General features: G+C 36.8%; 1 protein-coding gene across 2 annotated transcripts; it reads left to right on the top strand.

The window, feature by feature from the left end:
• Positions 1 to 362: 362 nt before the first annotated feature.
• Positions 363 to 27,766, top strand: ksr1a (kinase suppressor of ras 1a). 2 transcript variants are annotated; one of them, XM_052567585.1, is made up of 20 exons: positions 363 to 831; positions 13,612 to 13,752; positions 15,916 to 16,063; positions 16,137 to 16,608; positions 18,176 to 18,351; positions 18,771 to 18,840; positions 18,958 to 19,041; positions 19,867 to 19,928; positions 20,015 to 20,124; positions 20,235 to 20,403; positions 20,642 to 20,683; positions 21,777 to 21,825; positions 21,924 to 21,987; positions 22,166 to 22,617; positions 22,694 to 22,790; positions 23,993 to 24,126; positions 24,197 to 24,328; positions 24,412 to 24,547; positions 24,991 to 25,124; positions 26,603 to 27,766. In XM_052567585.1, the coding sequence occupies exons 1-20, from the start codon at positions 622 to 624 to the stop codon at positions 26,607 to 26,609; spliced, it is 2,889 nt and encodes a 962-aa protein (XP_052423545.1). In that variant the 5' UTR covers positions 363 to 621; the 3' UTR covers positions 26,610 to 27,766. The 2 variants fall into 2 exon arrangements, with proteins under 2 accessions (XP_052423545.1, XP_052423544.1); XM_052567584.1 differs by lacking the exon at positions 26,603 to 27,766 and having other exon boundaries at positions 24,991 to 25,137.
• Positions 27,767 to 27,843: the final 77 nt, after the last annotated feature.

Genomic DNA, 27,843 nt, shown 5'->3' on the forward strand with positions numbered 1-27,843 from the left:
AAGAAAAGAAAATAGTATTGAAATGTAAAAACATTATTTTCTTAATGAAAGGATCCTATAGTTCTCTTCAGAGGGAATATTGTTCCAAATATGAATTAAGTAGTTAAAAATAGAGCAATACATTTAGCATTAGAGTTAGGGACGTGGGTGTCAGGGTGCAGGCTAAGATGTTAAAGAAAACAGACATGGTAAAAATAAAGCTGAATACAAAAATATAATATGTAGGCTACAACAATAAATGAAATGTATAAATTAGTTTTAAATAACTTGAATTTGAAAATCTATCTATCTATCTGTCTGTCTGTCTGTCTGTCTGTCATTAGCCTACAGTCATGTGCGTACGGACTTCATTTCCCAGCGCGCACCGCGTCGAGCGATGTTTCCCACAGCTGACAGACAGTGAGCGGAGCCTCACAGCAGAACGCTCAGCTCGCTCGACGCGCTTCCACAGCGCTCTTGGATTTGGGATTAACTCAATCCACATCTCCGTCGTGGATCCCAGTGTAGACCGCATCTTTCGTCCGTTCGGACAGTTTGATGGCATGCGTTTGTAGTGCATGTGGACTGTATTATTTGTAGTTGCACTCTTCTCTCCATCCACGGCGTGCCTGATGCAGTGGGATGGATGGTGTTAGAGTGGGGCTGATGATGGTGGAGGAGAGTGATGAACAGAGGGACAGCGGCGGCGGTGGTGTCGCAGCGATGGCCGCGCTACACCAGTGTGAACTGATCCAGAACATGATCGACATCTCCATCTCCAGTTTACAAGGGCTCCGGACTAAATGCGCGGCGTCCAACGATCTCACGCAGCAGGAGATCCGCACTTTAGAGGTAATGACGACGAGAGGGGCCGAAGTGCAGCGTCATGAAAGAGCGGATCCGCTCTCTCGCGCGCACTTTATTACTGTTTCTTCCTATTTTTGCACGGCAGATGTTTATTGTGGTGCATTATAGAGGCGCACAGGACTGGGACTGAACCCATCTTATTGCAATTTACCAATGAAGTATTACCGTGTTTGCACAGGGTAAGTTACTCGGAATTTGGACAGTACAGTGATGCTGTGTTTTTAGAAACGCACAGTGATGTGATAGAACCTCTCACAAAAATATGCCATGATATTACCAGGGTTTCCTGAAGAATTTTGTTCGGGGTTCTCCATTAAACAGCATAAAAATGAACTTGCCATAGTAATGGTTTCTGGATTAGATTTAGTGTAAATTTGACAGTAATCAGATAGCAGCACAATATCAATGTACTATGGTAAGAATGATACAGCCACAGTTACTGTCTTAATAAATGAGCATAAGAAGTTATCAGATTTTTTATTTTTTAATATATTTTGGAAGCACAATATAATCGAAAATCATCACAAATAAAACACCACAAATACCACAGTGCATTTTTGTAAGGGAAAACATTGAGCATTGGCTTATGGATGGAGTTCACAGCACACTAACCCAGTGGGGGGTTTATTTGACCTGGTTCTGTTGACTAGGTGAAATATTCTTGGCAGTGAGATGCTGTGTAAAGCACGGCGTCCCTGCAGCATCTCCAAAACAGATCAGGTCCTGATATTTGAAAAGTAAAAGCCTTCACTGGACTGTCGTCTGGTCCGTGCAATATTTTGCCGATAGCGTCTCACCCTGACTTCCACGACATTGGCGGTTAGTTGTCCATATTGATGTATGCTCCACCTGGAAAGTGCCCCATTGCTCCGCTGGTAGGGTTAATTAATGAGGAATCAATGCAGCCGTGCGGTGGATGGTGTGCAAACAGCCCCAGAGGGCCTGTAGCTTTGTGTATTGGGTGAAGATCTGACCGCATGCACCAGAGGGATTGTTCTGGAGATTTGAGATGTTTGTGGAGCTCCTCAGAGGTTTTATGGAGTGCTACTGATCTGTGTTTCCTGATCTTTAAGGAAACTGGTCCTGATTGGGGGTTAAAGGCCCAAGACATGACAGTATAAAATTACTATTTTTGTCTCTTTTTTTTTTTTTTGTTATGATTGACCATTTGATGTTTGTGAGCATGCATTATCAAAAATCTGTATGGTTTTTTTTTTCTAAATAAATGGGAAACTAAAATTGTTTTGAATTTTACAAATGAGTTGAGTAATCATAATATAATTTATAATAATTTTCTTCACAGATTATTGGAGTATGTTTTGCAAGGGAAGTATTATTTAAGTCATTAAAAATTTTGTTTAATGTCTTGCTGTTTAATTGTGAAATTTACTAGCAATTTCTGAGTAAAAATAGTTTGTGCACCATGATTTTATTTGTATGAAAAATATATACATTTTGAGACTTTCTTAAGATTGCATTTAACAGTGTTGTTAAATTGTTTGTATTTTTAAAGTTCTACTTTAAGTTAGTTAGCATACACTGTGAAAGTAATCTAAACGAGGGGAAATACACTATTAAATATGAATAAATAAATAAATATTATTTGATAAACGATATGGTAGAGATATTCCGTACATCATAAGCTATTTCTTCCACCAAAGATAAAATAAAAAACAATTTAGTAAAAGAACAGCAAGTTGATTCCTTAAAGGAATAGTTCACACAAAAATGGAAAATCTGTAATTAATTACTCACCCTCATGTCATTTCAAATCCGTGAGATCTTCATTTATCTTTGCAACACAAATTTAATATTTTTGATAAAATATGAGAGATTTCCGTTAGGTCTGCAGGAAATGATGGAGCCCTTTCTCAGCCTGCTTCCTCTTTATGTCTAATGTAGCACTTTCTGGCTGTGTCTGCTTCTCTTAGAGCTTGTATCTCGAGTAGCTGCAGTAAATTAAAGGTGCTTAATCATGTTTCAGGTAAGCAGCCCAGGTTCCTCTGAGAAAACCAGAGTCAGTATGACCTGTTTAACCCGGCTGAACAGGTACGTGTATTGTAAGTGTGCTCTTATGAGCGTCGTTCAGAAGGACAGATGGAGCCCGTCAATACTCCAGCTGTATAACAGGCCCTGGATGAACAACAGATCTGAAGTGATCACATTCAAACCCTCACCACTTCCTGTACACTTCAGCGCAATCAAGAGACGCTTGAACTCGCATTAGATTCTCATTGAAAGCTCTTTATAACATCACTTCATGTCTTTTTTAAACAGCTCACCACTCTGGCTAGGAGATAATTATTCTGCTGAAGTGCTGTGTGGTTATGTTTGACCGAATGTTCTCACTCTCTCCTGCATCTGCCGTCTCGCTGATCTGCACTTTTTTCTGATCTGTATTTTGCATCAATTTTGAATCGCTGCTTTACGAAAGTAGGACGGGTTTCTGGATGAATGTTGTTGATACTGGGGCAACGTTGCTATCATCCAGTTTGATTTTTGGGTTAAAGTCAACATGAAGCAGTTTTTGAAACAGGATATGGAGAAAATGTAGGGTAGGATTTGATATTGTCCATTGGGAACCAGTGTTGTTATGGTGAACTGAAACTATTAAAAATTATTTGTAAAAAAAGTTAGAAAAATTAGAAATGTTGCCTACAATTAAATGAAAAAAAAGATTGTTATTTTAATAAACAAAATAAAAATTAAGTTTAAAAGTAAAAATTAAAGCAAAAACTGAAAATATAAAAACCATAAAAGCTACTTGGGAGCTGATTGTGAGTAGTGATGCACAGATGTTACAGTTTTCACAGATACTTAGAAAATTGTTGCGTTATGACTGATAAATGGCTGATATGAACTTTCTAGAGTATTTTATTTTGTTTAAATAAATTGAAAAAAAAAACCTCTAAAATTGAAAATGTACAAATACAAAATGGATATTCGTTTTAAGACTGGCTAAAGATTATTCATCTTAAGTGATTACATTTTTATATTTTCAGATATCATTTTAAGCTCTTTTTTTTTGCAATTTTGTTATGTGCTTTTTTCACTTTTATAGTTTTATATATTATTTAGGTTTCACTTATTTTTATTTTAGTTTTAATTCAACTTTAGTTTATATTTTTTTCCAGCGAGTAATTTTATTGCTTTAATTATTTTCATTTTTAAAGTTCATAAAATTTTTATATTTTTTCCTATTTCTGCCTTTTTTTTTTTATTAACACATTTTTTAGTTAATGGTTTTAGTTTTAATTACCCTGCTAGGTTGTTAGTAATTGTATTCAATTCTTCTGGAAACTGATCTAGAATCTTGTAAATTTAGCGAAATCTCTTGAAATCGTTTCTACTGATCAAACCAGAGCTAGTCAGCTTGCACCCTATGTCTTTTTCTCAAGACCTGGGAATGTTATTCCTGCAGCAGTTGTTTCCCCAGCTGCTGCGTTTCAGAGAGAGATTGGTGTGTCTCCTCACATCTTTTCATTGTGCTGATTTTGATGAACTGTGATGTTTGATTCGGTCAGCATGAGATGCCGTCTCAGGAACGTCGTGACCTACTTAAACGCAGAGATCTTCAATCTCTCTCTATGGATAAATGAGATTGGTGACAAAGGAAGAGCTAGCTTGGCTCCAGAGGGTCCCTGTTCTGCGGACTCGAGCGGTCAGCTGTTGAAGCCCTCCTCAGTCTGGGCTCCCCCCCGCAGTGCTGTTTGAGAGAGTTTTGCAGTGCATTCGTGTCGTGTGCTGTCGTGGCTGTGGCTATATTTAGATGTCTTCCTCCCTACGCATTTTCAGGGTTGGTTGTTAAATAAGAAAATAATGACGTGAAGAGCATGAGCGAGGGGGGAGGGGGAGGGAGAGTGCCAGCCAATCAGCTTGCATCTGTTTGAGGGCTCCCAATGGACTAGGAATGGGGAGGGGGGGACAGATCCAGCCAAGCAGAGCAGGTAAGAGATGTTCCATCATTACTCGTGGCTGTCTCAGCGCTGAGCTCTTCCCCTGATATTCTCCAGCGCATCTGAGCTGCGTCACTAAGACCTGATGAGGAGCTTTCATCCTGGCTGGCAGCGATCATATGATGTAGACGTTCAGATTGTAAATAACACGGTTTCAAATAACGTTCTTTGATGGCAAGATTGTCAGCTCTTCACTGTTTTTGGTATTTATGAACATGTGAGGAACATTTTCAAACCTCCATCCACATTTCCTCTAGGTTTGGAGAGGTGTGAACGACCTCCTCCTTGAGTGTTTGGTGGACAGGTCAAGACCGATCAGTCCAGAACCATGAGCTCTAGTCCTCGGTTATTATTATTCCCACAAGGGTTTTTGTTTTAGTGCACCTTCGGTTCAGCTCAAACTGCATGCCAACAAGTGTTTGAGTCCATCTTCAGTGCTGACTGGCTGCTGTTGGGTATAATGTAGTTTTCCTATATATATATATATATATAAAATGTAAATGTAGTTTTTAGTGTAATATAATTTAATACACTCACAATTGTTATTGATATTAATTGAAAGTTTAGATTAGAACATTAATTCATCTTTGGACATCAACTTAAATCCAGTGTACAAGTAGTTTTTCCAGCTTCCAATTAATCTCCATTTTCTGTTTAATTGTATATGTATATATATATATATATATATATATATATATATATATATATATATATATATATATATATATATATATATATATATATATATATATATATATATATATATATATATATGTGTGTGTCATTAATTACCAAGTCAAGTATTCAAATTGTGTTTTTCTTTTAGCTGCTGGGAATGGATGATTATGTTTATTTCTTCTATAATGAATCCCTAATACATGCTCATTAATGCTCCTGTATTTTATAAGAATACAGCAGATACACAGACACACGACCCAGATGTGACACAATACATACCATGTGTACACGTCTGTGAAGCAGTGCAGGGATTAGCTGCAGGTTTTTGTAAATCTCTCATGTGTGTAGTGTTGGGGATTGTCTGAGGTCGGTATTAAACTCCTGTGTGTCCTGCAGGTAGTTGAGGCCTGCTGGCAACTCGTAAGCAGGGATTTGCATTAAGCACATTAGACCAGGGTGAGAGAGAGACATGCTAATCAATGTGGATCAGGCGGTTACCTCGAGCTTGTTTTTCTGTCTGTGGTCTTTGAGCAGCTGGGCGGTTCCTGCTCTTTGGCTGTCAATCACACCTGCTGACCTCACTGAGCCGTTGTCATGGCAGCCTCGTCCCTGTGTTGCAGTCGGGCAGGAGTGACCCCCCCTAATATTACTAATGTTAACATTTAAATCATAAAATTATAGATTTTCTTTTATTTTACATGTGAAATATCATTATGCAGGGATTTGTAGGTGTTTTTGTCTCTATGCACATGTGTTTGACTCCATTTGAGTTTTTTCCTGATGTTGTGTTGCTGTCTGAGAACAGGTTGCCCCAGATATTCCTCAGTAAGATTAAAAACCTCATCTTTTTAGCAGCTACCCTATAAAAAAGTGTGTTATCATGGTATTACTATATGATCGGATGCTATTTGCATGGTGCTCCGATATATCATTGTATAAATCATTACTGTTATTAATTTAGATTATGTAATAATATATTCCCATGGTGCCAAAGTATATAAGAAAAACCTGATTATGTTATTATATTGGAAATTATTCACAAATTATATATCTTTAATACTTCAGTCATTGGTCCGAGACAGCATTTAGAAAGTAAATGGGCACTTTTTGGCTACAGTGTTTCCCTCAGATTTTTTTTTAGTGATTTTTTTATTTTTTTTTAAGTTGCAAATTTAGTTCATATTTGATTGTATTTAATCTTATTTTAGTTAACAAAATGTTTGTTATAGTTTTAGTCAAATATACATTTAACATTAATGAGAAATAATATTTTCCCATTTGTGATATTTTCTCATTTATTTAAAAAAAAAAAATGTTAGTATTTCTGAGAATATCTTAGGACATCCAAGGCAAAGTTGTTGGTTAAATATAAATATAGAAGAAGATGTTTAGAAAAATGTGTAAGGTTTTTGTTTTTTGCACACATAATGTTAATTTAGAACACAAAACAAGATGATTTAAATAACTTTTTTTGTCCAATATCCAATGAAAGTCAGTGGGGTCCAGAACATAAACAGTTCTTCAAATCATCTTGTTTTGTGTTCCGCTAAAGAAATGATGACAGATCTTCAATTTTGGGTGAACTTTAAGTCTCCTAAATCATGAAAGCACAACTTCTGAATAATACATGTGCAAAAATGTTTTGTCACTGTAGGAACGTTTTTAGCTTCAATAGGCTAAAAATATGTTATATGTGATGATACAACAAACTCAGAACAAGTTGATGATTCAACAAATTTCGGAGAATCTAGATGACTGTGCCATGCTGTGTAGAGATGTCTAGTTTTCACCATGTTTTTCTGTCTGTGGGAAAATCCCACTCTGAAAAAAACCGTTACTGACGACCCAAGAGTGTAGTTGCTAGGAAACCTGACGTCACACTTTCACCAGTTTATTGTTATCAGTGATGAGTGTGTGTGTGTGTGTGTGTGTGTGTGCAGAGACAGAAGCATAGGCTCAGGACCTGGTCTGGACAGAAACAGAACCTTCCTAAAACATTTAATCTGGGCCACGCATGCATGTGTTACCAATATGAGAAATTCAACTGGAGAGACTAAAATACAGAGACATTTTATCCTGCTAGACAATTTAGTGAAGTAGATTCAATACTAAGACATTTCCAGTGAGTTCATAATACCTGGAGAAGCCAGCTGTTAGCATTCACATTCATCTCAATGGCGGTTGCAACTTTAGCACAGTACACAACTTAAAATCTGCCATCAGTAATAACACAACCCACATAAATGAAGTGTTTAGCTGTGTTAAGATTTGAGATGGTGGGCTTTGTTGTTTGGTCTGAGAAATATAGGCTGTTGGTGTGTCTCTGTGGGCTTTAAGCCACTGCGGCCTTAACTTTCACACCAACAGCGAAGAATCATCCTGTTCATCTCCGTCTAGCTTTGGCCAAGCCCCAAAATCAATGTACACAGAGACAAACCAACAAAAGAACACTGAAAGTGGGTGTTTCTATGCTTTGCTCAGAGCTGTGAGACTAGAAATCCAGGAATCATGCCAGTGCTGTGGCCGTTATGGTGGACATCACGATTAGTTCCAGGATCGTGACATTCTTTTTAAACACATGTTCACAAAGTAGTCATGGACTTATAAAGAGACCAGCTATAGTTTATGAACCATAGGTAACTCTGCTGGACAAACAGAGTCATAGCAGCTTAAGGTGGTCAAGCGGTTTTAGACAATGTGGTAGTTGTTTAGTTACTGTTCCAGGGTGATTTACCAGTTCTAACCAGCTTGACCAAGGTGGCCATCTTGAAACCAAGTAGAAACCACCAGAAGCTGGTTTGACCTATATTTACTAGAAGGTAAAACAATGGATGGCACCTCATTACCGAGGTTAGATCAATATAACTATGATTTCAGTTTTAAGATTTAAGGAAAATAGAGGCTAAGAATAATAAAGAATCTTTATATATATATATATATATATATATATATATATATATATATGTGTGTGTGTGTGTGTGTGTGTGTGTGTGTGTGTGTGTGTGTGTGTGTGTGTGTGTGTGTGTGTGTGTATATGTGTGTATGTATATATATATATATATATATATATATGTGTGTGTATGTATATATATATATGTGTGTATGTATATACAGAAACTGTAAAGCAGCTTTATAATGGCTATAAAATAGAGATTTTTAGCTGGAAATGTTTCAGGTTTTTCCTGTGTATAGTGTGCAGTATGTGAGCATCGGATTAGACCTTGTGCTGTTAAACAGTTGTAAGGCCTTTTTGTTATTGCTGAAATCTGAGCGCTGTTAAAAATTTAGACCTCAAGAACTTGACACATATTTTCATATTGTCTGTGATGGATAAAAGCTTTTGAATGGCACTTGAGGTTTACTGAGTGGAGTGCTCACTGTCCTCGGTATAATTAGTAGGGTTGGGTATCGATTCAGATGTCCCAATTCAATTCGAATTTTAGTTTTAATTACATTCAGTGAATATATTTTTTATACAAATGCTATTGAAATTAAAAAAAAATTAACATCAGTTAACAAATGGTGAATTTATAAAAAGAAAAAATTATTATTTTTTTATATGTTCATTTTTTAAACAATAATACGGCCCTATAAAATGTTCTTCTTAATTTTTCTGGTAATCAGATGAAAGCATAAAACAATTTAATTTATCCTAATCAAATAAAAAAATCCTTTTATTATTTGACAAACAAAGTGCTGCAAATGTGATTATTCCTTAAAAAAGAAAGAATTATTAATATTTAGTAGTAGTAGTAGCATTGTTGTTACATCGAGTCTTAAGACTGCTAAATAGTAATATATTTTTGACAGTTTGTTCATGTTTAAATAAACTTTTATTTTGATGGTTCACCGTGAGGAACTTTCAGCCGCTTGTGTATGAGATATGATGGTAGTTTTGTCAAATGATATAATAGTAAATGCTAATGAAGTGACTCTCAGAGCAGCTGGGGATGAAATTCCAGTATTCATATCATCATAGTGAGATGACAGAGCTTAAAAACACCACGAGCGTCGTCCGCGCTTGTGTAAACAAAACAGTGAGTTGCACCATCCGCCATTCACTCATTCATTCATTCATTCATTCATTCATTGTTGAAATTATGACGCCTATACGCTAGCCTGGAAATACTAAACTCTGCTACTTCGCTTTGCTTCATAAACAGAGTCAGAAAGGGTATAACTGACAAGCATTTAATTTCTCATGTGGGTGGGGCAGGGGCCTGGGCTTGTCTGAAGTTTAAAATCATTGGTTACCCGTAAACTAATCACATAATGTTTGATTATGATGTGTGTTATGTACCTGCTCAGCCGCCTCAAACTTCCATTGTAAACACAGGAATGCTGCGAAAACTAAACCATCGAGCGAGTTTTGCCTCCTCTTCAACCTGATCCTTCATGAGAGCAACCAAGGGGGACACAATCACAATTATCGCCTTGCCGGACTTTGGCCTCCCCAGTTTCTCACTGAGATCGGTAACAATTGATAAATTAAACATTTCCCAAAACTTCCCTTTAGGGCCACAATTTCACCTCCATTCAAAATGTGAAACAAACACTCTTCTTGTTGGGGCTTCAGTTGGCAAATGGTGGTAATATTCTCCACAACAGAGCGAATAGCGTCCCGTGTCTCTATATCCGTGGTCGTTTTCTATTTCCTTAACCTAAACTACGATCTTAAACTTGGCGCTTGGCGTCTACGTCACGGCTCTCAGCACGCCCTCTGTTCACTGATTGGACGGCTGTTGCGGAGCCGGAGGAAATCTGGGAACTGGTTTGTTATCTCAGACTGAGAACAGAAACGAACTGAAATTGAGTGGAAGTACGAAGTCTGACGTAGTCAGCCTACCTTTACGCGTGATGTCAAATGCTTCCACAGATTTGTAGTATTACTTTAGAAATTTACCTGAGCATTGCAAATCACGCTTTGTTCTTGGTTCTTGTCACATTATCCTCGCCATGATAAGCATTGAATGAGTGACAGTTTTTCTGTTGTAACATCGCGCAAGGTAAATAAGAGGGTGACATCTAGTGAAAAAGACTAATGAAAAGATTCACATTTATCAAATCTTCTGTTAAATGTTTGCTGAAATAAATATTGGAAAATATAGATTCAAAGCTTTTTAGAATTGATATCGAATCGACATCATTTAAAAAAAACGATTAATCAAAATGTCGATTTTTTTGCACAGCCCTAATAATTAGCATTTAGATGTTAGCAATGAAGCTTTAATTGCTTGTTTAATGGCTCTCAACCTCCCACAAGGTGCTTTCGGTTCCCTCTCCTTCAACGCGTGTGACCCCTGACCCCTAGTGTTTGTTCTGCCGTCTGCCATGAGATGCTCAACTGCAGTGTGCGGATCCTTTATTGGCCTCTGCTACGACAGTGTGCTCAAGGTCTTTTTCCTTTTTACTGAAATATGCATGTGTGAGAATGTGTACAAAGGGAGTGCGTTCGTAAGCTGATGGCTCTGAAGAGCTTGTCATTGAAGCACTTATTCACCTGTTGAGATACTGATATCTCTCAGGGCCGTGTGTGCGGGTACGTAAAGGAGATAAAGACGGAGATCTTTCAGCCAGGAATTCTCCAGTACAAAGATCTGATCATTGCAATAACACAAATGCATTTAAACAGAGTACAAATTGAGTGTAGTTTTAATATGCAGGGATCAGTTTGAGAATATAGGGATCATTATAATGATAATGTATGTATCATCTTGAATATATGAGAGACTTCTATAAGTAGAGATCTGTTTGAGTATGTAGGGATCACTATGAGTGGTGTGGACTTACGTTTGATTACATTTAATTACAGAGTTCATTTCAGTATGTAAGAATCTATTTGAATACTGAGTATTTTTGTAAATAGTTTAAATGTGTGAGTTTTGGACTTGATTTTAAGTATATAGAGATCAGTTTAAGTATACAGGAATCAGTTTAAGAATATACAGTAGGTAGCCATCATTTTAAGTAGCCTATATATTGATTGGTCTGAGTATTTAGTGATCAGTCTGAGTATACAGTTCAACTATGTGGACTTGAAGTATGTAGAAATCAGTTTGAGTATGCAAGGGATCCGTTTAAGTATTTCAACATCATTTGAAGTAAATAAAGAGCAGTTTTCATATTTATGGATCGTTTTATGTGGGGATGAATTTGAATGCATCAAGATCCGTTTGACTAAGTTTGAGTTTACTTTATTGTGATCCGTGAGTGAGAGAATATGGTTTTCATTTCATTTCGCATATATATGTATGTATGTCAGATTAAATGTAAAAAAAATCAATCGAATATGATTTTGGCATCAGTTTGAAAATAGAAATGTCTCTTTGAACATGCAGATAATTGTATGCACATCAGTTTAAATTATGCAGGGATCAATTTATATATTCTGTATGTGTATGTTGGTGTGTCTGGTAATGAAGATAGTGGGATGAAGTGTGTCTGGCCGCTGCTGTTTAACACGTGTATAAGCGTGCTGTTCTCATTAAAGCAGTGATTGCATGCGCCCGCAGTGGGATGGGGGGGAAGTGTGAAAGGATGACTCGTTTTATGGCCGTCGGCCTCATGGTAACGGGCCTCTGTGCGTCAGTGAGCTGCTGACCTGAACTGTCACAGCAGGTGAGCCCTCCTCGTTCTCTCTCTCTGTCCCACTATTCCCCCCTTCTCTTCTTTCTGTCTCGCTGTGTCATCAGCGCTTCTGTTCTGCTGAGGTGTCCATGCGGCCCATCCAGAACGAGGGAATAAATGTGTTTTTTTGAGTGTATCGGTGAATTTGAGGTGGGTCAGCATTCTGCACCGAGCTGGAAAATTCCTCCTGAATAAGCCATTGTGGTTTGGGAGTGTGTTTATTATCCAGAACAGGCCAGACTGAGGAACAATCCTGCAGCCCAGTGCATATGGCGGCATGTACAGCTAGAAGCAGACGGCGACGGCTGCGTTCGACGTGACGGACCGTCTTAGCCGGCGTGTGAACTCTGCGTCTCGTGGAGCTGTGATGTCAGAACGCTCCCACCGTCAGCACAGTGTTCCGATGACACTCGGTTGCCATGCCAGCAGTGCAGTCGCCCCCATGAGGAGGGCTGCAGCTCCCTTCCATATAATAACAGTTATTTATAGCTGACAGCCCTGTTTGCTGAAGGGGAGCACAAAAAAGAGAGAGGGAGAGAAAATCCAGTTAGATTTCAAACTGCGTGTGCTCTGATGCCGTGTTATTTATCTGTCTTGCAGGTGTTGTGATTTAATGGCGACTGATGCTGATGAGAGACACCGCATAATGCAAAGCTTTGGATCAGTGTTAATTTGGGCATTTGTGACTTATTCATTTATATAGCAGAACGACACTGCTATCCTGAAATAAAAAATGCATTGTTTTTTTTGTGTGTGCTTTTTTCATGATTTAATTTTTTTTGTGTGTGTTTATATAAATCCATTAATCTAATGGAAATCCATTAATCCATTAAAATCCATTAATTTAAATTTATATATATATATAAATATATATATATATATATATATATATATATATATACCATTCCACTCCACCTAAACATTTAATAACACAAAATTATGTTAAAATAAAATAAAATATACAACAAGAAATCTTGAAAACCGAAGATAGGTGAATAGCTTGTAAATGTTATATATGTCAGTGCGTAATATGTAATATGCATGCATACAGTATGTGTGTGTGCCCTTGTAAACGTGTACATACTGGGTATGCAAGCATACCTAAGTACTTGTGGAGAGGATATTAATTTATAAACAAGAAACAAACACTATAAAGTACAAAAATACATGCAATAAATGAGGAAAAAGGGTTATAAAGCAGTAATTATATATACTTTTTTGACAGATTAGATAAGCAGTTTCAAAATGTAGGTTAGTTGAGTCCTGACCACTACAATATTTTGAGATTTCACATCCATGTCAATTAAATCTGAATTGAAATGATTATATGTGCATGTGTCCTTTGAGACGTCTATCATGTTCATGTACCAGTTTCTGATGAACTGTATGTGAAATTGTACTTTGGTTGTGTGTGAAACCGCAGAGGCAATAAAGGCTTCTAACAGACCACGCCCCCCCTGACGGCCCCTCCCTCATCTGCTCTGTACTCTGCTGCCCCCTGCAGGTCAAGCTCATGAAGTACATCTGTAAACAGCTGCAGTGTAAGCAGAAGGTGCCAGACACAGAAAGGCCGCTGGCCCTGAACAGCTACCCACGGCTGGAGAACTGGTTACGCACCATCAACGTCAGACCTGAGCTCATAGAGGTAAGATGTTTCTGTTTTTTTGGAGGAGAGGGAATATTCCTGTAAATATTCAGTACTTTGATAATGTCACCTGTTTTTACACAAAAATGCAATTTATCGATGTAGCAATGTGACTCTCAGAAGGCCAATCAGTGGGTACAGTATATATGTCTGGATAATATTTCATACCAAATTAAAAAAAGAAAAAATCAGAAAAGTAATACATTTTTATATATAAAAAAAAGGGGAAAAAAAGAAAAATTAGTATCTGGTGATTTTGTGATTGTCATGTAAATATTCGTTATTTAATGTGTGTTTATGTAATGTGCTCTATCATTTATGTTTTTGATTAATAGAAATAAATAAAAAAATAAAATAAAAAAACATGGTTTTATTTGTCTGGATACTATTTCACAAAAATGTATTTTTTTGTAAAAAAAATAAAATAATAATAATGTTTTTATATGTATCTATGTATCTATCTATCTATCTATCTATATATATATCTAAATATATATAGAGATATAAATGCATCATATAAATAAAATTAAAAAAGACTGCAAGTGACATCACTAGTGGAAGCGCAGGTGTCTGAGATTGTAAGTGCATGTCTGCATCTTGCCTATCATTATTACCAAATTAAACGATGTCAGAGCTTCCTCTAGGAATGTGTGAGGCTGGACTCAAATCTTCTTAGAAATTCACTAACTCTAACAAAAACATATTATTGAGTGTTCATTTGAGAGTGTGTTGATATGTTTTATGCTTTGTAGTTCAGTATCTTTGAGTAAAGCTGAGGAATTAGAAAATCTGCTGTGTTTTGGCAGTTTGGCCACAGCCACATTCCCAGCAGACCCGAGCTACACCAACTCTAATTACCCAGCATGCTGAGTCAGCCTCTCTCTCTCTCTCTGACACTGATCTACTCCTACATTACATAGCATCCATTCTCACGGACAGCAGTGGACCTTCCTCATTTTATTCTGCTCAGCTAAATCATTTGCTTATTTGTGGTACGATACTTTGTCATATACATGTCATTTCATTTTAGAATTGCTTTTCTTACTTCTCATATCCTGTGCTCTTTAGTATGAATGGCATTAAAAATAAAGCCCCCAAAATAAATCAGGTTGTGAGATTTACTACATATTTACAGTATGATTGTGTGAGATGTTCTGGAATAATTTGTTATTAATATCAGTCCAGCTATTCACTTCAAATCAATCACACAGATTTGTAATTAGGGAATGAGATTAATTAGTTCTAAGAGGTCATGTGTCCTGGGAATTTGAAGAGCTTTATTCACTAGAGAATGCACTGATTTAGGTATGTGTGTCCTGTTGTATGTGTCCCTAAATAACACGAATAACCCTCTAATTGACAGGCATCTTGCTGATGTCTTTAAAAGTGTTTCCTTATTATTTAAAGAGTTTGCATGTCAGAATAAACACACAGGCACATGATTCATATTCGCATCATCTAAATAGAGGAAACATAAAATAAAATAATGTCAGGCTGACCAGATTTACATCAATTTTATCACATATAAAACGGTAATAATGGGAAATATTATTACAGTTTAAAATAATTGTTTCCAATTTTAATGTGTTTTAAAATATAATATATTTTTGTTATGGAAGGCTGAATTTTCAGCATCATTACTCCAGTCTTCAGTGTGACATGATCCTTCAGAAATCTAAAATGCTGATTTAGTGCTTAAGACACATTTCTTATTATTGTCAATGTCGAAAACAGTAGGGCTGCTTGTTTTTTGTAAACCATTTACTGTCACTTTTGATCACTTGAATGCATCATTATTGCATAAAATAATAAAATCTTACTGACCAAAATTTTAAAGAGGTCATTGGATGCAACCTGCACTTTTACAAGTTGTTTGAACTGAAATGTGTGTTGGCAGTGTGTGTACACAACCAATCTGTCCTGATAAAAATCCACCTAGTGTTTTTTATCTCGTCAAATCTAGACTTACTGTTCACAGTGTATCAGTGCAAATTTGTAAATATTTATGAATATCTAATAGTGACTCTGATGATGTAACCAATCAAATCCTAATGGATAATATAAAATCTATTTTTTTTTCCTTACATTGTTCTGGTTCACATTGCCGAAGTGTTTTTAAAAAGGTATTTTAGACTGTCGCTCTGTCTCTCTGGCTCTTATCAGGCAGTGAACGTGAAGCTGTCCTTGGATGTGCTGCTGCAGATGCCCAACAGTCAGGTGAAAGAAACCATGAGACGGCTGGGCTCCAGTTCAGAGGACTGCACCAGGCTGTGCGCTGCCCTTAACTGTTTAAAGAGTGCCTCTGAGTCAGGTGAGCGCTCTTTCCCTGAGATTCCCCCAATACTAGATATCTTCTGAATTGACTTTAACTTTATGTCCTTCAGGGGAGTTTAAAGAGGACAGCGGTTGTTGGTTCTCCGAGCCCATGAGGCGGGACAGTCGCGGCTTGACTCCAGTGGACCAGATTCCATTACTAGGAGGTTCCATGCGTCCCCACAGCCCTTCCCCTTTGGCCCGGCCCATGACCACTCCCTCCACCCCCTCTACGCCCCTCACCACCTGCCCGTACCCCCGCTACATCCTGTCACCCGGCGAGGCTCACATTTACCACGGCTACGCAGAGAGTCTGACCGACCCCAGCCCGTATTACACCTCCCGTCCCGTCAGACTCCATGGACACACCTCGACTCCACCCATAACCCCTCCCTCCCGGAGGAGACACCGCCACAAGCCTCCCTGCACACCTCCTCCACCGTCCCGCAAAGTTCTGCACCTCCTCCCAAACATCTCGCTGCCCCGCAGCAAGAGCCACGAGAGTCAGCTCGGACACCGCATCGAAGATACACCCGCTAACAAGTAGGTCACGAGGAAATGAACCACAAAAGTACACACTTCAGAAAGTACTTTGTCAAAGTATTTAACGTTATAAAGCCTACATTATACATATTTCATAAGTTTCTAAGGCATAAGATTGTTCTAAATGTTCAATAAATTCCATTTATAATATGTCAGGTTTTATAGGGTTAATTCACTGGAATCGACTCATAAGTCATCCCTGTTTCTTTGCAGTGACTAATCGCAATCTGTGATGATGTAAAAACCAATAACACCAACAATGTGACCACAGAATAACGACACTGTTTGCCGGCTGTTTCATGACATTTGTGTTGCTGTTTGTTCGATATGGGCTGATTCAGATATTTTCTGTCCAAGATATTAGTCAAAAGTTTGGACACACATGACAAAAATGTGCGTAATGATTTTAAAACATTTTAATCTGAACACTCAGGCTTAATAAAAAATAAATAAAATAAAAGTAATAAATTATGCATGCATATTATTTCCTTATAAACTCATTTTAATATAATTATATGAATTGTACTAGTGCTGTAAAAGCAATTAATTGTGATTAATCGCATCGAAAAAATAGGTGTTTTCATTTACATAATATATGTGTGTACTGTGTGTATTTATAATGAATATACGGAATAAATACACACACATGCATGTATATATTTCAGAATTTTTTTTTATATATATATTAAATATATTTATTTATAATATAAATTATATAAATATAAATATAGATGTAAATATTTTCTAAATATACACTGTATGTGTCTGTATTTATATTTACATAATAAATACTCACACACATATATAATGGAAACAAAACTTTTATTTTGAATGCGATTAATCGCGATTAATTGTTTGACAGCACTAAATTGTACTAAATGATGCAGCTGGACTACATAGTGATGGAATCAGCTAACAAATGTCCAGCATAATGTACATGGAAACATACTATATTATAGTGAATGCATTATTTTACATTATTATTATTGTCAGGGAACACACACAAACAAGTAGATACAAATGCAGTGTTTATTAGGGGAATCCAAAAATCATATATCCAGCCAGGCAAAGGTCAAAATCCAGGTAAGCAGTCAAAACAAGAAACATGAACATCCGCAAGGAAACACGAAATACAGAGTGACATAAGACGCGGACTCCATAACCATGACAGAAACAAACAGGGTATTTCTAGGCATGTGCAAACAATGTAAGTGGGGACAGCTGTGTGCAATGAACAGTGATGAGTCCAGACAAACGCTTGTGGGAAATGCAGTTCCTGAAGTGGGGTGATGATATGGGGAAGTGAGACCTCTAGTGGACACCCAAGGGATACACGAACCAGACAATTATCATCATTATTATAAATAGATTTTTTAAAGCATTAATGCATTTGGCGTTGAATAAATGTTTGTTTCCTCCAAATTGACAGAAATATTTTTTTATAACAGGAAATGTGCATGTTCATGTTTCATTGACCGAGCTGGCTGAACTTGTGCAATTAATACCAAATTAACCAGATAGCAGCCGAATTATTGGCCTGACATTGACCGTCTTTCGTTATTCTTAGGTGTGTGAAGAAAAACAAGCTGTTTCTGAATGTTCAGATTAATGGGAACGGTTGTGAGGACTCTCCATCTCGCTCGCCCACTCTCTCCACATGGACCCCTGGGGCAGCACCCGCCACGGCCCCGTACACTTTGCCAGGCACTCCCACACTACAGGAAGAGCACATCGGCCTGCGGAGTGAGTTCAGCAGCACAATCACAGCATTTCAAAGACATGCACAGTCCTTGACTGAGCAGATCTGTAGTTCAAATAGACCAGACTGCAGTGAAGTGCCTGCTGAATGCTGATCAGACTGAGGTCAAAGTTCAACCTCTCAGAGTGAAGAGGAAGCTCTCACCTGCGCTCTACACACTCAAAATACTCCTGCTATCACTGACGGTTTATTTTCAGAGAGCAGAGTAAATGATTCACCAGCAGGACTCTGTAAAAGCACAGCTATTTACTAAGAGTTTACTACTGAGTCTAGACGAGTGTTTCTTATGTTTTGGAGGTCCAGTATATCTGGTGGTTTTGTTATGTCTAAAAGCGTGCTGTTTAGAGATACTTATTCAAATGAAGTCTCTAGTTTAAACTTTCTCTGTTCTGTTGCTCTCTAGATAATGTTGCTGTCCACCGCAGCTCACCTCAAGCTCTGCGGAGAGACATCGGGCTGGCTGTCACTCACAGGTAACCCCGCCTCTTAGGGTTTCCTTTATTGAACAAAATCGGTGGAAATGATTGTTGAAATTTGTCCTGGAAACAGAAAGATATTTTGTGTGTGTGTGTGTGTATGTGTGTTTATAGGTTTTCTACAAAGTCTTGGCTCTCTCAGACATGTCAAGTGTGCCAGAAAAACATGATATTTGGGGTGAAATGCAAACACTGCAGGTGAGTAAAATATATATATATTTTTTTATTTTGTCTCCCTTATGTTGTTCCAAACCCATGTAACTTAATTTCTTCTGTTGAACATAACTAAAGATAACTAACCGAACAATTTCAGGTCCCATAATTGTTTTGTCCATACACACTGAAAATCAATGGGAACTGAAACTGTTTAGCTACCAACATTCTTTAAAATATCTAAAAACATAAAATATTCCTCGCTAATGTTCAGTATCCAAGTCATATTTCACATCCCGAAAAGAAAAAACAGCTTTATTTTGCATAAAAGATTAAACCTATTTTAAGGATGAGTTTAATTTTTTAATTATTTTTTGCATTGTGATTATTTTCTAAGTGAAAAGAAAAACAAATTCAACTGAATTTCCATTGCAACAGTGCAGAACATATAATCATCTTTATTATAATACAGTACTGAAAGTCAACCTGCCATCCATGCAATGATTTTTTTTTTTTTTATTAAAACCAGTATGAATTAAATTCAGTTTAGTACAAACTACCATTGCTGAAAATACTACATACATTTACAATTATAATATAATATATTGTTCACCATCCTTAAAAAATTATATATATATATATATATATATATATATATATATATATATATATATATATATATATATATATATATATATATATATATATATATATAGTGTTATAGTTATATATAGTTTTTATAACCTCTGAATGTTCTCAACTAGTTTTGTGGGTTACCCAAGAAAACTACACTCATTAACTGCTGTTGTCTTTGTGTCCTCAGAGTAATGTGAATATCACACATTCATGTCTCGTCTTATCCTCTCGTAGGTTAAAGTGTCACAACAAATGCACTAAAGAAGCTCCGCCCTGCAGAATCTCCTTTTTGCCCAGTAAGATTCTCTCATCTGTTGCTCACATATAAGAACATCAATAATGACAGACATGTTTTTCTAATCATTTCACGTGTGTCTCTCAGTCACAAAGATTCGTAGGACTGAGTCTGTACCCTCGGACATTAACAACCCCGTGGACCGTCCCCCCGAAGCGCCACAGTTCGGGACACTACCGAAGGCAATAACAAAGAAGGTACTTGGTTCCTGTGTGACAGAATGTGACAGTATATATTCTCCAGATTATGTACATTGTGTCATTCTTTTAAACAATTCTGCGGCATCAATTTGGTTCCATTCTTGCAGGATCAACCACCGGTGTTGAATCAGCTGGACTCTAGCAGTAACCCATCCTCCACCACTTCCTCTACGCCTTCATCTCCCGCCCCCTTCCAGCATAGCAATCCTCCAAGTGTAACCCCGCCCCCAAACCCCTCCCCTAAGGGCCACCGTGACAACCGCTTCCACTTTCCAGGTAAGCACCTGTAAACACTGACACTGCAATAAATGAACACATGAGCTGATACTACACTGATTAATACATAACACACACATCTGCATTAATCCCAGGCGAAAAATAAAAATGCTGATATTCAGGACTCTTTATCTGCATGTAACACTGTAACTCAACATAAGGCATAATAGGACTTGGCCTCTAACCCCAGACTGTCTCTCTGTCTGCTTCCTGCCTGTCTTCCTCTTGTGTGGCAAAGCTGCCTGTTATTTTCAGCACCGACAGCAGTTCATCTTTCCTGGTGAGTTAACAAACAAACTCTGTCGTGTTCTTCAGCCCTCGTAATGACCTCCAGGATTCAGAGGGGCAAATGCAATAAACAGTTGCAGCATCTGAGTGAGATATTTTAACACAGTTATTCATTAAATAGTGAAAAAATAACAAATGTATCATGATAAATAAATGCATGTTATTTCATATAATATATACAAAGTGCTAAAATCAGGCGTATATTCAGTCTCGCACTACGGTGGTGAACAGAAAAGCCCAAAAAACAGTAAAAAAAAAATAAATAAAATTTCAGTGAATAAAAGCATAAGAAAATGAAATATTTGTAAAAGAAAAAAGAAATATATATATATATATATATATATATATATATATAAATTAATTAATTAATTAGCTAGAATGAAAAAAAGACTATTATTCTAAACTAAAACTATTAAAAAGTTTTATTTTTTATTAAAATAAAATCTTTAAAAAAGTCACGCTGAACAAATCTATATACAACCACAAAAAACACAAAATGAAAATTAAATGTATGAAAAGTGACAACTAATATAAAAAAAATACTTAAATAGAAATTTTAAAAAGCTAATAAAAATGACAAAGGCAAACATCATAACTGAAGACATAAAAATGTAAGCTAATTTGTAATATGAAAAAATACTATGATAGTACACTGAATGCTTCATGCTGCTAACGTTATTCTGATAAGAACAATAAAGTACCTCTTATCTAAATAAATCTTATTTTTTCCCCTTCATTTTATGGATTCCTTGTCTAAATAAATGAAATTCAGCAGACTTTCAGTCATGAAATGGCTAGCATAGTCTCCAGCACGTCATTTTGACCAGTCTGCAGTAAACTTTTACAAATGTACAAATCTGAGCAATGCCTAAAGTAATGTGTTTGGCATGTTTTGCATGCTGGTGTTTATGCAGAAGCAGGTTACACTTGTGAGATGAGCTGCACCCTGCTGGTGATTTGTGGCACTGCATGTTACATTGAGCGATAATAAAATCAGTAATTCTGCATCGGTGCAACTAGAAATAACATGTTTACAGAGTCTTTCAAACACAATACACTGGTCAATATCATCATGTCTTTTACAGATGTGTGCAGTCCCATCATCCTTCATTCAGATGGCCTCCCAGACACAGTGTAAGTAACTGTAAAATTATTGCAGGGAAGTGTAAATATACTGCTGCCTGTTCTGCATTCAGTCATAATGACAGCTAAATATTTCATTTTATATACAGTAACGAGATCGATCCATCAGTGGAGGAGATGCACGCAGAACAAGACGAGGAAGATGACCGAGAGGTGAGACGCTTGCGGAACTGAATCAGATTTTGTATGTGGAATACAGATATAATATAAAATAGGCATTGTTTTTCCTCTGTAACCATTTACAAAGTTGGAAAGAGCGTGACACAGAAATTGTTTCGGTCTTAAGTCGCACTTCCAGCACTACTCATTGTGGTTGGTTCCTCTCGTCTAGGATCTTGAGGAGGAAGAAGAAGAGGAAATAAAAGCAGAGGAGGAAGAAGATGTAGCAGAGGAGGAGGATATGGAAGAGCTGAACCACAGCTCAGAAGGAGAGTGTGAAGGAGACGAGCTGGACGACCTGCCCAGCACAAGAGGAGGAACCCACTGGAAAGGTCCCATCTCTCGTAAGGCCAGCCAGACCAGCGTCTACCTGCAGGAGTGGGACATTCCCTTCGAGCAGCTGGATCTGGGCGAGCTCATCGGGAAGGGTCGCTGGGGCCGGGTCCATCGCGGCCGCTGGCACGGAGAGGTGGCCATCCGGCTCCTGGAGATCGACGGAAACAACCAGGACCACCTGAAGCTCTTCAAGAAGGAGGTGATGAACTACAGACAGACGCGGCACGAGAACGTCGTCCTCTTCATGGGCGCTTGCATGGCCCCGCCTCATCTCGCCATCATTACCAGGTGAAGTTTCAAACATCTGAGTCCGTCGAGTGATCGAGAGATGGTCACTGACGAGCACGTCTTCATCTCCCCACAGCTTCTGCAAAGGCCGGACGCTGTATTCCGTCGTGAGGGACACCAAAAACACGCTGGACATCAATAAGACTCGGCAGATCGCGCAGGAGATTGTGAAGGTAGTGCTTGCATGTTTAAGGACCGTGTTTTTCATCATAGTTGGGAAAGCTTGTATGGTGCTGAAGAAAAATAAACAATCTAATGCTTCTATGACAATCTATGAGATTGATAATATTGGTCAGAAGAGAGAAATAGGTCAAATTTGTCATCATTGCCATTGCATTCGAAACACTCATGCAGCAGAATTAAATATTTTTCCGTTATTTAATATTGAGATAATAAAAGTCTATAGTGTTAAAAATGTACACTAGTGGTCAAAAGTTTGGAATAATCATTTTTAAAAATTATGTTTTTGAAAGTGTTCACAAAGGCTGCATGCTTTTTTTTTTTTGAAAATCATAAAAAAAATAATATTGTGAAATAAGATTAAATTGTTAAAAAAATATTTTTATTCTTGTGATGGAAAAGCTGAATTTGCATCAGCCATTACTTCAGTATTCTCTATCAGATGATCTTTTAGAAATCATTTTAATATGCTGATTTGGGGCTCGGCTATTGTAAATTATTATTGGCGCTTGATTATTAACAATATTTATTAATATAAATATATATTATCAGTCTTTTACTCTGTACTGTTTTTGTGGAAACCATAAATTGTGGATTCTTGGAATGAAAAGTTCAAAAGGACTGCATTTATTTGACCGAAATCTTTTGTAAATCTTTCAAATGGTGTATCACAGTTCCCACTAAATATTAAGAAGAATTTTTTTTAATCAGTCCAGAGTAATGGGTGCTAAATATTCAGCTTTGCATCAAAGGGATAAAATAATTTATTTTAAAATATATTAAAATGGAAAACTATACTTTTAAATTGCAAGAATGTTCCATAATATTGTAATCCAATATATAAATATACTTACTGTAGATACAGTATTTTTTTCAAATATAATTTGTAAATTTATGTAGATTTAATAAGTAATTTCTTATAAATAAATTTGATAATTTATAAATTCATTTGTAAGTCATTTTGGATAAAACCATCTGCTAAATGAATAAACGTAAATGCATGAAAAAAAAAATCCAAACATTTGTCTGCTAGTTTACATTATTTTAAGTAAAAAAAATGAAATATGAAAAAACTTTGCTAGATAGATTTACAGTGTTAATAAGTGTGGAAACACTTTTTATGAAAGTGCATGATGTGTTGTATATGTGTGTGGTTTGTACGAGTCACGTCTCGCTTGTGCTTCCTGTATTTCAGGGAATGGGCTATCTTCATGCTAAGGGCATCGTTCACAAGGACCTTAAATCCAAAAACGTCTTTCATGACACAAACAAAGTAGTAATAACTGACTTTGGCCTTTTTGGGATCTCTGGAGTGGTTCAGGAGGGCCGGTAAGTCACTGCATTACTCTTGATAACATGGACTGGCACTGACGGTTTAAAGTGTCTGTTGTGTTTTTAGACGGGAAAACGAGCTGAAGCTTCCTCACGGGTGGATCTGTTATTTGGCTCCAGAAATCGTGCGTAAGATGAGTCCCGGAAACAACGAGGACAGACTTCCGTTTTCTAATGCTGCTGATGTTTATGCCTTTGGGTGAGAAATGGACTTGACTTCAGACATAACTCATCCCCAGATAGTGCTGCGTTGACCTGCCGCCTTTCTCTGCTCTTTTTCAGCACCATCTGGTACGAGCTGCAGGCGAGAGACTGGCCCATCACCAGTCAGCCCGTAGAGGCCACCATCTGGCAGGTGGGCAGTGGAGAGGGCATCAGGAGGGTCCTGGCAGAGATCAACTTGGGAAAAGAGGTCACGGTGAGTGCCACAAGTCTATTTATTATTTGACACATGCTCAGTGAAATGATGCTACTCCACTGCACTTCCCATGCCAAGAGTCGAACCCAGACCGTTTATGGGTGAGAATTAGGTCATGTGACAGCTAGACCATATTGGAAATTTAAAAATAAAATTAAAAAATAGCATCATTTAGAAATATATAAATATTTTTTTATAGTTTAATGTAGTTGTATATCATGCTAACTATTTGTAAATAATAAACGTATGAATTTCTAAGTCTAAATTCTTTTAATTTAATTTCATAGTTTAATACTGTTTAAGTCATGTTTAAGAGAAGCAGAAAACACTAAAGTGCTACCTTATAATTGGACCAAAATGAGGTGTCTCAGGCGTTCTCCTTGTAAAAACCATCCAAAGGTCAGCTGTTTGTGCTGATTGCTGGATTCCTGTCCGTCCCGCAGGAGATTCTGTCTGCCTGCTGGTCATATGATGCTCGGAATCGGCCCACGTTCACGCAGCTGGCCGACATGCTGGAGAAACTGCCCAAACTCAACCGCCGCCTGTCTCATCCTGGCCACTTCTGGAAGTCTGCAGAGTACGTATCCTAGAAGCTGGCACGCTGTGAAAAGAGGACAAACAGGTGGAAGAAACCTGCGCAGTCTGCAGAAACGAGGACAGAGATGACCTCAGAGACACCGCAGTGAATCAAATGTGTTGTTTGTTTGGTTCCTTTCTGTCTGACCTTCTCTTCACTTAAGACTATTTTTATCTTGTTCAGTCATTATTTTTATCAGCAGCGCCTGTCTAACATTCAGAAGAGCAGGATCAGCACTTGGAGAGAAACTTTTAAATTGGAAAAATAAGCAATTTAATAACAATACAAATTATGTAAAATAAATAATACACACACGCACACACATACACACCACACACACGCACACACACACATATATACATAATTAGTAGTGTTTAATGCAAATATAATATAACTTTTGTTTATTTGTTTGTTTGCTGGTTTTTATTGTATTGGTTATACTTAAACAAAAATACACTACTACTACTATTTAATGCAAATAATAATACTTATTACGTATGTATTTAAATAATAACAACAATCATTGTTTATTATTATTATTATTAATAATGTTATTATATTTAATAACAAAATAATAATAATTATAATAAGCTTTATTACTTATATTTGAATCCCATGATTATTAGCAAATAATAATAATAATTATAGATGGATTTAAATAATAAAAACAATCACAATAATTGTATTTTAATAATATTAATAATCATAATAATAATTGTTTTACTATTTTTATATTATAATATTTGTATAAATTATAATAACAACAAAATAATAATAATTTTTATTACTTATATTTTTAGTCCCATAATCATAACAATTTAATTATAGCAATGAAATTGTTTAAAATAACTACACACACACACACATAAATTATTGTTAGTAGTAGTATTTAATATAAATAATATTAATAATTATTGGTGATGTGTTAAGATAACAACAACAATTCTTTATTAATTATTTAATAATTGTTTATTAGATATTTATTTTATATATTGTAATTAATACCTGCAAATTTATAATAATTATTACTTCTTACAATTAATATTATTTTTTTCTAGTATTATTTTTCTAGTAGTGTTTGCTAGTAATTTCAGCTTTTTCATACTAAATATGTCAAGTTTTAGATGATCTCTTTGCTTCTTTGCACTCTTAACTTCCTTTCCTTCATTCCTGAAAGTGCATTAAGTAATTGAATTCCAAAAATGTAAATGATGCTCTCTTAGTCTGTTGTATTGTGTATATAAAGGTGGTCCTTCTGATTTCACTCATCACTGTAACTTCCATCTTGAGAGCACAAGACCAGTTAAATAGTAGGTACTTTATGACAAACAAAAAAATTGCTTAGTGCACCTTTAACAAAGTCTTTCCTACTGCTAATTTCTTCTCCAACTGTAAATTCATAACTGTAGAACTATGGGTTTGCTCTCTAATCTGCTTCTCTTTCTGTTTTTGTCTATGTTTATTTCTTGTCGTTGTAGGTTGTAGCCGCGTGCCTGAAACATGAGCAATGCAAAACACAATTCCTGGCTCTGCCTTGCATGCCTGCTGAAAGCCTGACCTCTTCTGGACTTACAAACTAACATCGCCTGCTCTTCTGTCTCTCACTTTCTTTGATTCTGTGGGTGTTGGGATGGGCGACTGCTGTGGCGATGTGTAAAACGAAACGCTTTGCCTTTTTTATTCCTATTCCTATTATTATTTTCGGGGTGTGCGACTGGTTCTCCCTTTCTGCTCCGGTTCGTGATGTCACGTGACGCATTTTTCCCGCTGGATTTGCAGGATTCAGTGACACTACGATGAAGATGTTCTTCTCTCTCTCTTCCTCTCCTGTGGTCTTGGTGCCTCTTAGTCCTGTGTGACATGCGCTGCTTCCGTCTCTGATTGGCTCGTCTGGTTCATGCTAACACACCTTTAGTTGTCACTCTTCCTCCACGGTGTCCGATAGTAGACGTTTTGTTCCACAAATGATAATGTTCTTGATGGAGAGTTGTTAGCTGTGGGTGTCTAACAAAATTTTGTGTGTGAGTCACATGAGGGCCCTTTCTGAGCACAGATTGCGAAAATGAGCCAAAGAGAAGCAATGTGCGTCTTCTCACCCGACAGAGCCTGATTTTCCATGAAGAAGATGAAGAACGTTTGTATTCAAGCAAGATTTCGATGAACCCAACAGAACAGTGTGCATAGGTTGTGTAAACATGAAATCTCATGCGTGTTTGTGTGTAACGTGCGTGTTTGTAATATTGTGTATGTGGAAGGATGTGTGTTTGTTTGTTCTGTGAAAAGACTGGACTCTTGGAAAGACTGTGGTTTGGAAATATCAATGACATTGTAAAATATTAATGTATAAATATGGTTTATTTATTGTACAGTCAATGAACCGAAATCTTTTAATATTTATATGGACATTTTATATAAATATATATACTGTACATCATGACATTTTGAATAGGTACTGCTGTGCTATCCCAGATGTATATATTCTTTATATTTTTTCATGTAAAAAAAAAACAAAAAACATGGAAACTTTTTTTAAATGGGTTGATAAATGTCATGTACAGTCATATTTTTGTATTGCATGTGACTACTGTACACAGTGTCTGTTCTCATCCTTGAAAGACAATAAAATCGAGCTTGTCACGTGACTGTGGTCAAATCTATACTCGTTAGAATTTGCAGTGATTTGTGACGTCAGACAGAATTAAACGTGTTTATGATGATA

This window comes from Carassius gibelio, chromosome B10 (assembly GCF_023724105.1).
Source record: "Carassius gibelio isolate Cgi1373 ecotype wild population from Czech Republic chromosome B10, carGib1.2-hapl.c, whole genome shotgun sequence".
Classification (NCBI taxonomy): Eukaryota; Metazoa; Chordata; class Actinopteri; order Cypriniformes; family Cyprinidae; genus Carassius; species Carassius gibelio.